This window comes from Enhydra lutris, unplaced genomic scaffold, assembly GCF_002288905.1.
Source record: "Enhydra lutris kenyoni isolate GAN:26980312 unplaced genomic scaffold, ASM228890v2 scaffoldscaffold12, whole genome shotgun sequence".
Lineage (NCBI taxonomy): Eukaryota > Metazoa > Chordata > Mammalia > Carnivora > Mustelidae > Enhydra > Enhydra lutris.
Window position 1 is genome coordinate 28,966,818 of NW_019154096.1, and position 12,900 is coordinate 28,979,717.

At 59.1% G+C, this 12,900-nt stretch overlaps 2 protein-coding genes across 2 annotated transcripts; one reads left to right on the forward strand and one right to left on the reverse strand.

Annotated features, from left to right (window-relative positions):
- Nucleotides 1-2,540: 2,540 nt before the first annotated feature.
- LOC111145165 (zinc finger protein 503) lies at nucleotides 2,541-5,816 on the reverse strand. The gene is made up of 2 exons (XM_022499867.1): nucleotides 5,510-5,816; nucleotides 2,541-4,747 (listed from the first exon to the last, which is right to left on the reverse strand). The coding sequence occupies exons 1-2, from the start codon at nucleotides 5,813-5,815 to the stop codon at nucleotides 3,113-3,115; spliced, it is 1,941 nt and encodes a 646-aa protein (XP_022355575.1). The 5' UTR covers nucleotide 5,816; the 3' UTR covers nucleotides 2,541-3,112.
- Nucleotides 5,817-5,830: 14 nt separating this feature from the next.
- On the forward strand, nucleotides 5,831-12,687 carry LOC111144993. Its single transcript, XM_022499629.1, is given in 5 exon segments — nucleotides 5,831-5,907; nucleotides 6,000-6,129; nucleotides 6,501-6,659; nucleotides 11,690-12,358; nucleotides 12,445-12,687. Coding segments are annotated over 5 exon segments (1,278 nt in total).
- Nucleotides 12,688-12,900: the final 213 nt, after the last annotated feature.

The window sequence follows — 12,900 nt, forward strand, 5'->3', positions numbered from 1 at the left end:
CCGCCTCGGAGCACCTTATCCGGGAAGGAGGTCTCATTAACATTTCAAGGCGTTTGGTTTTGATTTTTGTTAATAAGATACCAAGAGTGGGCGTGAAGGCACGAACTTGTCCAGTTTGTCTCCCTTCGGGTCTCAGACCTGAAATTCCAGGGCGGGATAATTTCTAGGCCCTTCCCCGCCCTAACGGGTCCTGGCGGGCGAGACGTGGTGGCGCAAGGACCCCGGTCCGAAGCCACGCGGCTAAAAGAAGCGTGTGGGTCGGAGTGGCCAGGGGCATGTGGCTAGTGCTGGGGAGAGGGTGAGCGGGGCCTGCCTTGGCTCTCACGTCCCAAGCCGTGGGCCCTGGAGCGGCGAGGACGGGAACCGCACCACCTCCTGGAACCTCCGCCCCTCCCACTTGCGGGGGTGCCCTGTGGCGGGGGTCTGTCCTGGAGCCTGGGGATGACAAGCTCCCCATCGGCCGGGGTTCTCGAGGAGCCAGGCCCAGCCAGGCCCAGCCCAGCATCTCTTAGCCGCAGGAGAGGGGGAGCGGTGCTGCGGCGTCCCAGGACGCCGCCCGCTGGGGTCCTCCTGCCGCCGCCAACTCCCGTTCCCTGAGTCGGGGAGTGCGGGCCTGAGGGTCGGAGGCGACAGAGTCCGAATCTCCACAAAGTAGTCTCCGGGTGGAGGCCCGAGAGCTCCCGCAGCGTCCCGTCGGTCGCCGGGGCTACTTTGCGTGAAACCCGGGAAACGCTGGCGCTGCTCTGCGTGCCACCCGTGAGGCTGACGCTGGGAGGAGAGTGGAAAGTCTCAAAGTCGCCAGCCCCCGTAGCTAATGGCGGCGGGAACGGCGCGGTTGACCGACCAAGGCCCGAGGCTGAGGGCGGCCTCAGCGCGGCGGTGAGCTTCCCGAGGCAGCAGGGGGAGCTTGACGCCGAGGGAGGCCGGCCGTTGGGAGAACCCAGAACGGCCTGACCCCAGAGAGAGGGGAGTTCGGGGTGCGCGCACAGCGCCGCGGCTCCGTGGTGCCGGGGTCCCGGGAAAGTGGCGCACTGGGCCCAGAGCTCCCGGGCACCCGGGACGGCGAGCGCCCGAAGAGCCAGAAGACCAGAGCTCGAGCCCAGGGCTGGAGCACGAGTATCTGTGTGTTGGGGGTGGGGGGTGGACGAGTGAGCCTCGGCCCCTACCTCCCCCCAAGAAAGGTTAGGGCTCTTCTCTGCGTGGTTCCATCGGAGCTTCCTGCGGCTCAGTCATTCCCGCCGCTCCAGCTGGGGAGACGGGAGCCGTGCGCACCGCGGGGATGCGCGTCCGGACCGAGGGTCCCGCCGCGCCTTTTCCGATCGGAGCTTGCAGGCCAGCACAAGAGCTCAGCGCCCACCTGGTTGCCCAGGCGAGACCGAGAATGGGCTTCAGGACCCTCTCGGGCCTGAATCTGAAGGGGCTTGCGGGTCTCGTGCCCCGGCGCACGCAGACTGGGGTAGAGCTCCAGCTGCAAAGAAATCTGGACGCGGAAAAGCAGCGGCGGCACGGACCAGCCGCGAGCCGGGACTCCGGAGAGAGGAAGGAGCCCGGGCATGGGGTGGTGAGGGTGGGCCCCGGCAGCCAGAGGGAGAAGAGAGCGAACTTACTTTTTCCTGATGTGCAAGAAGGTTCCGGCGCACTCTGCCCAGGCCCGTAGCGGATTCCCAAGCACTCACCGTCCCTCAAATCTGTCCCAACTGCCCGCCCGGGACAGGGGATGCTTGGAAAGCAAAGACAGGCACAGCGGACAGTGGCACCTCTCCGGGGCTGAAGCCTCGGGAGAGTCTGGGACTTCGCCGCTCTCTGTACAAAACAAAAGCCAGATTCTCAAAAATCTCAAGAGGGAAATAATCATTTTTAAAAATCGTTTTTTTTCCCTTTCACTTTTAACCGTGTGCCGGGAGAAAAATTAAAAACTAAATGAGCGATTGCTCAGGACATTGTCTACAAATTGTGAAATCCCCTGTTTAAAAATATTTTCCCCAAGGCCAACCCCACGACTGGTCAGCCCTTTGCTTCTTCCTGAAAAATCACAACAAAAACAATAGGAAATGCAGTCACGGTCCTGGGAAGTAGGAGTAGCCGTGAGGCCCAGGGAACCCACTGCGGCCGAAACTGCCATGCTCTTCCTTTCTCTTTAACCAAAAAATAAAAAAGATAAGAAGAAGAAGTAAAACCTTTTAATACATCAAATATACGGAATTTTAATCTTTAAAGCGATACATTGTCTATTATTTTAGTACATGACGTAAACCTTACTTGTCCCCTTCTCAGCGGGTGGACTTAAAAATTAAAAATAGTTGTGTTCCTTTTAAAGAACAAAATAAGGCAAATGAGGTTTTGGAATAAAATTGTTTTTCCTTTTTTTTTTTTCTTCCAGAATACATACAAAAAAATACCCATTCTCTTTCGATGGTATACACCTTAAAAATAATTGCAATTTGAAATCAGAGCTGACAAATTGTAACTTGTTTTGTTTTTTTTTTTCATTTTTTGTAACAAACATGCATGTAAATTTGTGTTTCAATCAGACATTAAATAAGAACGTACAATACAATAATAGCAATTTTAAAGTAACATTAAAGAGAAGACCTCTAGTTCTGTGGCGGTTTTGTATTTATTTATAATCTACAAGGGACGGGAGGGTTTGTTTTCCACATTTTTACCCTCAAGATTTAATTTTTTTTTTTTTTTTTTTTTTTTTACCCCTCCTCCTTTTTACCTACGGAGCTCAAACTAAATAATGCACTTTTGAACCACGGGTCCGCTTGGAGCTAACATAAATAAATACCAGTGTCCACCGATGCAGTCCTCAGATGAACACTTTCTCAATTAATTTTTCCTTCTTTTTCTATAAAAAGTCAAATGATATTTTTTCAACTTTTATAAAGTTTGGGTGGGTGGGGAGGTGAGAGGTGGGGGAAAGGGGAGTTTCCCACCGGGTCTCGGTCGCTGTTTTGGGTAGATAGATGCGGTATATATATTTTTTCCTTTCCTGGCCCGGTCATCCCCACGCGCGAGTGACAGTAGACTCAGCCCTGTTTCCACCCCTCCCTCGGCTCCTCCCTCCCCCCTGCTCCTCTCTCTCCCTCGCTAGCCCTCCCCACCGCCCTCACTGATACCCCAGCGCCGAGGCCGTGGTCAGTCTCTGTCCGTAGAGGGCGTAGGGGGAGTAGTAGGGTCCGGTGGCGGCAGGCACAGGCACAGGAGCGCCGGGTGTGGGGAGCGGGCTCTTGGAGTAGGGGTGGTAGCGGCTGCTGAGTCCCAGCGCGTGGTGGGGGCTGCGCAGCGCCAGCGTCCCGGGACTGCCCGGAGCGCCCGACGTGGGGATGTGCATGTGGCAAGCCATGGCGGCCGCTGCGGCGCTGGCCAGGGACGATGAGCTGGGGTAGCCCGACAGCAGTTTGTCTGTCCCGGGGAAGGCCGTATGGGTCCGCAAGTGGCTCAGCAGCTCTTCGGACGTGGCGAAGCGCTTGTCGCAGGGCCCGTTGGCCGACACCCAGTTGCAGATGTGGGGGAGCGGGTCGTTAGGGAGCATGAAGCCGTAGGGGTAGAGGGGGTGGCCGGCCAGGGAGGGGGGTGTGGCGCCGGCAGCGGCGGCAGCTGTTAGCGATGAGTGTACGCCGTGCAGCGGGTGCGTGGGGTACACCAGCGGGTATCCTGACTTGAGCGCCGCGGCCGCCGCGGCCGGATCGTGAGCGCACGAAGCGCTGGCTGCCGCCGCCCCTGCCAGGTGGCTGGCGCAATGGTAGCTGAGGCAGTACGGGTCCCGGCACAAGCTGGCTGTCATCACGGATGGCGGCGACGCCCCGGCCAAGGGGCTGGAGCCGGCCGGCTTACTGCAGCCCAGAGAGCCCGCCGCGGCCGCCGCCAGTTGCGCCCCCACCAGGCTGCCCGGCTTGGTGGGGTCAAGTGCCACGCCGTGCGGCAGGAATTGGGGCGGGTAGCCCGCGTAGGCCCCAGCCAGGCTGCCTGGGTAGGTCATGCCCGCCGGAGGCAGAGGGAACACTGTCTGGCCTGGCTTGTAGGGCGATACCGGGGCCACCAGCCCAGAGCCCAGTACGGAGGAGGAGGTGGGCGCGCTGGGGCCCGAACCGGAGCTGGAGCCGGATGAGCCGCCGCAGTCTGAGCCTAGAGCCTTGCCCCCGGGGCCCCCATCTGGGTGCTGGTTAACGTCCACATTAATCCCTCCGCCGCAGCTAATCCGGCCGTGCGCCAACCCCGTGGGTCCCCCTTCGGCCGAGGTGCCCCCGGAACCCTTGCTGCTGCCACCGCCGCCGCCCACGTCGGGATCCTTCTTGTCGTCCTTGCCCTCCGGGCCGCCCCCGGCCGAAGGCAGCATGCCTCCTGGCGAGCAGGCCGAGGCGCTGGAACTTGGGCTGCCTGTCCTGGGCGTGAATGGCTGGCAGGTGGCGCTCGGTACCCGGAATCCGGACTTCTCTGCTGAACCCCCCCCGCCGCCGCCCCCGCCACCACCGCCTCCGCCGCCGCCGCCTCCCGGCTCCTTCTTATCCGAGCCGGGTTTGGAGTATGGCTTGAAACTCGACTTGTCCTCCACGCCGATGTCGCTCAGCTTGAGGGGGCCAGACTTTGCGTCCTTGTCGCCCCCCGTGCCGCTGCCGGCACCGCCCGCACCGCCCCCATTGGAGGCGACAGAGGAGAGTTTGGAAGAGGGCGAAGGGTCGGGCTTCCCGATCTGTGAGCATGTTTGCGCCAACAGCGCCAGCGGGCTCTTCTTGGCATCAAGCTGCGGGGTCAGACGTGGGGTTGGGGGTGGCACAAAGAGAAAGAAGGGGAAACCCTTTAGAATCCCGGCTTCTAGGGATCAAACGCCCTTCCGCAACCGCCAGTGAAGACCCTCCCAGCTCTAGGGGCAATTCTAGACGGCACCACTTCACCTCCCCCCAGACGGACGAACAGACAGACAGACAGACACACAGACTCGCCCTTGAGAAAGGCGGCAGACTCCCTCTTACCCCACCAAATCAACGTATTTCCTGACCTCTCTAAACGCTGTGTATTTAAAAATACTCACTAAATGTTTTTGTTTCTGACTCCTAGACCCAGAACCACACACACACACACACACACACACACACACATCCCCAATTCTTCAGAGTAAGGGCTTGGGCAGTTGGCGCCTTAGAGGCTGTGTACAAATACCAGCTTCTGGGGAACCTTAAGACTGCGACTTTGGAACCGCATTTCGGACTTCCGCCCATCTTCCGGGCCGAAAGTGAGGGGGCCTGGGTCGGGGTTGGGGCTTTAATACCAAAGAGAGAAATAAGTTTTGGTTGCTTTGTCCCTTAGCATTCACACCCCATTCTACCTCCTACCCCCTTTCCGCCCTAGTTTTTACGATTCGGGAGCACTATTCTCTCCCCCATCCCGGAGCTGAATCACTCTGACCAGCCCCCCCCCCCCCCCCCCCACACCCCTAGAGAAAGAAATCCCGTGGAGCGGCAGCCAGGGTGGTGGTCCCAGCGCGATCCCGGGAGAGGGTCCTTACCTCGATGGGGCTAACGGGAGTAGAAGGCAGGGGCTGCAGGTACTCGGGGTGCAAAATGTGGCCAGTCCGTGCCGTCAGCATCTTCAGCACCTTGATGGGCAGGCGATTAGCCTGGCGGAGAGGGTCAGAGGGGGGCACAGCGTGCACAAAAGGCTTGGTGCTGCCGGCCGGGGACGAGCCTTGGCCGGGGCTGGAGCTATTTCCAGAGAGCGCGCTGGTCCAGGCAGGGTCCGCACTGCTGCCGCCGCCGCCGCCGCCGCTGTGCTTACTGCTTCTTAGGGCAGAAAGCGAGGGCGCTGTGCTCATGACCCACCCGCACGCATGGGAGCAGCGGGGGGAGGGCTCCGTGAGGCGTGGGGCGGGCTCCGGGCTGCGCGCTCGCCGGGGAAGCAGAAGCAGTAGGAGGAGGAGGAGCTGGCGCGGCGGCCACGGGCACCCAGCGCGCCTTCTCGGCGCCTGAAGCCAGAAGCGAATAATCCTGGGTGGCCAGCAGCGGTGCCGTGGCCGAGCGGGAGGAGCCGGTCGGACTGTGGGAGTGCCGGGTGGCTCGCCGTGTCCGCCTCGGGCTGTGCCCCTGCGCTGCGCACTCGCGACCCGGCGCTGGCGCTGCGCTTGGCGATGTGAGCCGCTGCCTGTCCAGCCAGGGATCTGGCGAGGAAACTCACTTCAAAAGCAGCTGCACCGAGGGGGAGATTAAAGCCTTTGCCGCCTTCCAATCAAATGGGAGCCCGAGGTGATTGGAGGGTCAAGGGGATGTGACGCGTCCCGCGCCGCCACCGCCGCCGCCGCCGCCAGGACTCTCAGCGCTGGTTTTAATGGGCAGCTCCTTCTTCACCGCCCCCCTCCCGCGTGTCCCCTCCCTCGATTTCGCTCCGAGGACGGGCTGGACATTTATTCTGCGTTTGCTATGTGCCGCCTCCCTCTTTTTTCTTCCTCGTCGTCCTTCCTTTCCGTGGCTCGAAAATAAACTGAAACCTTTTTTTTACAAGAGGGTGGATATGAGGAACAGATTGAAGGGATGACCAGAAGGAGCAATGGCGGGAGTCTGGACAACGGCCGGACTTTCACTTCCAGGGGCGCACAGGGGACCCACACACCAAATATTCTGTCTCGCTCAGTAATTGAAATCTCTCTCGGCGCGGCAGCCAGGGTAAGGAAAGGTGCGGAGAGGGTGACGGAGGAAGTGCGCCCGCCCGCTTTGATTCCCCGAGATTCGGCAGCGGAGAAACCAGAAGCTAGGTGGGCAGCGGAGGCGGCGGCGGCGGTTCTCCCGGCTGTGCGCGGGGCTCCCAGCCCTTCCCAGCCACGTGACTCCCGGGGACGCGCAGATTGGGGCTGGAGCGGGGGTCACATGTTTCCTCTGTTTCACACTCAGTCTTCTCCTCCACCCCCCCCCCCTCATTCTTACTCTCCCCTGCTACCCTCTCTCCTCCTCTCCCCCTCTCTTCAGTTCTTTGGGCATCTCCACCCCTCCATCAATTGTCAATGTTCCTCGACCGCAATCAATCAGTTATTTGTCAGCTCTTGTCAATCCGCCCGTGATTTATGTCAGCTTTTGTTGCTGATTACAAGGCGGGTGCAACTCGAAGGAAAAAGAGTGAGGAAGAGAGAGATGGAGAGTAAGGAAGAGACCAAGGGGGAACCAGCGGAGGGGGAAAGAGGAGCAGCCTCCTGGGATGGGGTGGGGGGTGGCTCTAAGAAAAAGAATGAAAGAGGGGAAAAGAGGCTCTCCGTGTCAGGAAAATGAATAGTGAGAGTAAAGCGCGCAGGTGTGCCCAGGGCTCTGAGAGGGCTGCTCAGGCCTTAGGTGTGCGCCTCTCCCCTTACACCTTTCTACCTCTGGGACTTCGGTCCATTGGGGCCCGCGGTGGGAGGAGCTGCCCCAGGTTCCTGAGACGGGCGGTGGCGACGTCTAAGATGGGAAATATTTTTGTCCCCAGGATAGTCCCTCGGGAGCATGAGGATGTCAGGCTGCCAGCCTGCCGCGGACCCCACCCTTCGTAGTGCCCCGACCCCCAACGCAGACTTCATTCTGACAGGCACACCACAACGCAATTTTGAGTCCTGAAGGTCAATGGTGGGGTACCTCCTCCCCGACTTAAGTCTTTGACCTCCCTTCGGATCGCGGCTAGGGCTGAGAGGCTGCGAAGAGGCCTGGCCATGGGTGTACGGTGGAGATATCTCAAGCTGAGTCAGATCCCCTCTCCAAACCTCTCCGACCCTGCTGTATCCCCGCAGGCTGGGTAGCCGGGGTTACTCTGGGCTGCTCACTCGAATTTATGGGAACGCCAAACCGGGACTGACCTGCGTGGAGAAAGCAGAGGGAAGAAGAGAGAGCGGGAGGGGGCGGCTGCCTGTAGGAACTCGGGTCTTCCAGGGAAGCGGAGCGGGACTGCCGCGTTCCCCTCGATTTGCACCGTCACTCCGGCGGGTTGGAAGGAAGAGGGGAGGCGCTGTGCCTGCCTCTGTGTACCTGGAGCTGGGTGCACAAGTGTGTACGGACGTCTGTGCCGCTGTGTGAGTTGTCAGGGCTTTGGCAGCGTCCGGAGCGAGTTCGGAGGTCGCCTCCAGAAACTCGCAGAAACGGGAAGGGGGCAAGAGGAGGACACAACCCCTTCCTCGGAAGGACTTGGACGACTTTGAATCTCCCCTCCTCCACTTTTCCGCCCCAGCTCTTCTTTTGTTGTCAAGTCCTTTGATAAATGGTAGGGCAGGGAGCGCGGGGAGCCAGGAGCCAGTCTGTACCCGCGCGGGGGGCAGGGCCGGGTCTGGCGACCCGGTTTCCTTCGGACCTGCCCTCCGCAGGCTCGCCCTCTCCTTTCTCACCACCCCGTTCCCTCCCCCCGCCTTTTTTGGTCTCTCTTCCACTCCATACAGGTACCGAGAACTTTCTGGGTGAGTTTTAGAATTTTCTCATAGGCATTCTTTTCCTGTGTTTTAATCTTATCCCTTGATTCTTTAGGTTGGTAAACTTGATGAGATTGTAACTTGACTAAAGATAATTTGGAGAAGAGGGAAGTGTGTATTTTGGGCTGCTGTTCGTCTGTGTGCGTGCCTGCGTGTGTATAGGTGTTAAGAACACACCTGCGGTCAAGGGGATTTGGTGTCTGCCTGTGCGGAGGTGAGGAAGGTGAGCCCGTGAGACGGTGGTGAGGCCACACCCGAGGTTGTGAAGGTTGTCCGAGTAATCTTTGGGGAGCGAGTCCCAGATGCCCGTTTCTTAGGACAGTCCTAAGCTGTCTCTGCAGGGCAGCGTGTGGGGGAGGCCGCTTGTATCCTGCGGGTATGTTAGTGTCTGTGTCATTGAGCGCGTGGCTGTCGAGGTGCCGGCCGGGATCATCTGTGGAGCTCCCAGCTCCGCGAGCCCAGCCGTGGGTCGCGCGTCGCCGCAGCCTCCACGCCAGGCCTGGACACTGAATGCTGGGGGGCGGCGGCCAGAAGTGGAGGTGATAGCGGGCGTCTTCTCTTGCCGCCCCCCTGCCCCGACAGAGCCCAGTCTCCAGACTCAGTTCTTTCCCTCTCCTGGAATTCCGGCAGCTTTCTCTTCACATCGGGCGGTTCAGGGGTGGTAACCCCAGCACCTAAAGCCTGGGGGAACCAGAGAGTGGGCCCCGCGTGCCCCAGAATGGGCGTGCCTCGGTGTGGCTGCACACGCTCGCAGGCCTGCGCCGTGCGGCGCGCGCGCGCTCGGGTCGTGGTCCGCATGCGTTCGCTCTTTGCAAACCCCAACTCGGAAGGTCCGAGCGCATGGGGGCGCCTGGGGGCCTGCGCGTCCCCGGCTTTCGGGAGGCGCCAGCTTGCGAGCCTGCGCACCTCGCCCGGGAGGCCAAATCCCTGAAGGCCTTGCAGGCCTTGCGGGTGGGGGAGTTATTAATTACTCCGCACTAGGCCTAAAGCCTCCAACCCCAGCGGCGGTTGGCGTGGATGTCCTGCGGATTTTATTTGCACACAGTGTAAATGATTTGTTTTCTCTAAAAAAGGAGTGGGCATGGCAGATATTTGAGGAGGGGGTGGGAGGAGAAGGAAGGCGAGAGAGCTGAGGAAAAAAGTTTGAAAATGCCTTGAACTATTCACTGTCGAGATGGCTAATCAGTATTGAGGCCGGAGGGCAGGCGGGCCGCCTTTCACCGCCGCTTCCCTTTCATCTCGGGCTCGGCGGAGGCGCTCAATTAAAAGCCTATCAGTTTGTAAGTAAATCAACGCCTATCAGAGTTGTCACATCAAACAAAACGATTATTATTGCAGCCCGCCTCCCCTATTAATCTCCCTCGAAGATAATCCGCCTGACAGGTCAGGCCCGGCGAGCTGGAAAGCCTGGCCCAGAGCGCCCAAACAGTCCCGGACTGGCGCGCGCCCCTGGGGGCCTCCCTACCGCGGTCCCGCCCCGCCTTGTAGTCCCCCGGGAGGGGGGAGAGTAGGAGCTGGCGGAGGCCGCTGGTCCCAGGCCCGCCCCTCCGGACTGGGAGCCGGGCCCAGATTCGCAGGGCTGGTGAGGGACGGTCTCCGGCGGCCCTCACCTCTTCTCCGGCCTGCGGTGGCACCGGGCCTGCCGGAGCCACGGCCCGGCCTGGTCCCAGCGCCTCGCCATGGCCTGTACTCTTTTTCGCTCGCCTGTCCTGACTTTCCACCCCACAACCCCTTCTCTTTTTTGTTTTCTCACCGGCTTCTTTCTAGACTCCCTATTTATTTTTTTCCTCCTCTTCCTTTCCCCCTTTTCCTGTTTGACGGGGAATATTTCCTATTCTCTCTCCCTCTTCTCGGTATACCGTCTATACCACTTCGGCGCAATCACACTTTCTGAAGCAGGGCATTCTCAGGGCCCGGGTTATTTCTCCTCGTCAGGGCTGCCTCAGGAGTGTGTGCAATTCCCAGGAACTCCTGACAAAGTCCTGAATGATCTCTACACAGGCAGGGGCCCTCAGAAGCTCTGCGACTGTTTTAAGGGTTGGGTGGGTTTGGAGGGGCGAGAAGAAAGGACCACAGCAGTGTGATGCTTGGACGGTTGCAAGCGCCCTATTCTGGAATAAGTATTTGGCCTTGGAGTTTCACAGCTGCAGCGGCGCGGATCTTGCTCGTGGTGCTGCCTGAGCTTTGCAAATATGTGGAGGAGACCCTCGGGGCATCTGGGCTTCAACGTTGAGGATGTGAGGGGGTGCCTAACACCTAATAAGTAAATGTAGTCAGATAATCACTTCTGTGCCTTCAAACGGGCGCTCCCCGGGCCGGGTGGGGCCCAGATTCCGCACGGAGGAGAAATCATGGCCTTCTCCGGTGTCCTCCAGCTTTGCGCTTGGAGACATCTCAGAACCAAGCGCATCCCGTCCTTTTCCGCGCTATTGCTCCGGATTAATAGGCCCAAATGGCCACTACCTGAACCCAGTGGAGCTGGGATTGTGGGGTCGTTGAAGTAGCTAAGGGGGAAAGGTCTATGGGCATGACCCCAGGTCCTGTTACCTTAAATGGCAGGTTCAGCACCTGGTTAAGTCTCCCTCTCCGGGCTTGTATCCGGGAGAACCTCAGGGAAGACAGTGTTGGGCGTCTGGGCCGAGCCTCTTCCAGTTGTCACAGCGTGGTCTGGGGTCGAGGTTATCGAATACAGCCTATCTCAGCATGCTCGGTGTCCAGAGCTGCAGGACCCGTGGCTCCCACCCCGGGTTCTCAAAAGCCCCCCTAATTGTGCACACCTTACACAGCTGACCTGGTAGTAATATTTATTTCCATACCCGGAAATATTGTAGCGATGCAGTTCAATTATCTGTGTGACTGCTCTTCTTAAATGTATTTATTTCGCCTCTCCCACGCCGCAGATTATTTAAAGAGGTACACAGAGTGCACCCTTCAATCTAGCAAAACTCACTCTGGTTATAGGAAATATTCACTGTGTGGTTATTTGGACTCAAGGCTATCTCTAGCCCGAATTGCACTCAAGCAGGAGCTGTTTAAAAAAAAAAAAAAACTTGCTTTAGAATTTTTCCAACTTAACTGTATGAGCACACACCAAGAATTTAATAATATTTTATATCCCTCTATAGATCTAAATATTCAAATATTATATTACATCTCCCTGAAACAGGAAGCGATCTTCCGTTCACACTGGACGTGGAACTGTTTGTATAATGTTCATCTCTCTGCACTTACACATGAATCTTGATCTAATAAATTCAACCTTGTCATTTTTAGAATCGACGGGATTTCTCTGCGGTTTGCGCTGCCTGTATCCGAATAAATTGAGCTCGCAGGCATCCGGCAGGAAACGGCTCCCGGTTGGAGTGTACACGGACGCATCGGCCCAGCACGGGACGCGAGGTGGCTCCTGGTGATTGTGTGGCTGTAGGTCTGGCCTCCGAAGGAGGCTGGACTATCAGCGCCCTCAGGCCGGGAGCGGCCCCTTGCTGCCCCGCAGTGCCCGGCAGCCCCCACCTCTGGTGGTGCTTCGGGAACCTGCCCGGCCAAGTCCGCCCGGGGCGAAAACTGAAAGCAAATTCCGCGGCAAATGAAGCCCAAACTTTCTTCGACGCAACTTTGCCACAATGATTCGGTGGCGACTTAGGACGGCGCGCTGGTCTGTGCGCGTGCAAGGTGGGGGTGGTGGGCGAAGAAAGCTTGGGGCGGCCGAGCCTGGCCCTAGATGAAACACTAGGGAAGGCGCCTCCCCTTCCTTATTTCTCGCCAATTCCTCGGCCCCAATCCGTAAAAATAGTTTCCAATGTGTGGCGGACGCCCAGGATGTGTTTGTGGGGATCGCACCAGGGAGAAGGAAGCTTTGTGAAAGTTGCAGAAAGAGCTTTGCCCAGAAGCGTCCGCCCTGCAGGGCTCAAGAAAGCTGAGGACCAGCTCGCCTCTCCGGGGGTGGAATGCCTAGAAATCGGCTTGGGGAGACCCCAGCCCAGTCCTCTCCTCTCACCTCGAACTCGCGCGTAAATAACCTCCCGCAGTCTGCGCTGGAAACTCACAAGCGCGGCGCCGCGGTTGGCTGGCGAGGCCGGGAAGCTGAGCCCGCCCGCAAGGCCGCTTCTTGGCACGCTCAGTCCCAGTACCTAAGAGAAGCTTGCACCGAGGTGAGAGGACGAGTGTGCTTTCAGCTCCTGCTCGGCTGTCTAGACCATCACCGCCGACCTCCCAACTCCCTGGAGCGGGCGCTTCCCCCCTGGGAGCGGCAGTCTTGGGCGGCTAGCTAGGGCGCAAAGTGCGCGCGCGGACCGGCGCGGGGTGGGGGGCGGCTGCGGGTCTCTCCGCGGGGCCTGTCGCCGGGCGGGCCGCGGTGGGTGAGTGATGAGGGCAGAGAAGGGCGCCCATAAATCGCGGGTGTCAGGGCGAAAAACTCTCTTTATTGTCTGCGTGATGGATGGGCCCGGGGACGAGACACCAAATACTTCGTATCGCCTTTAAAT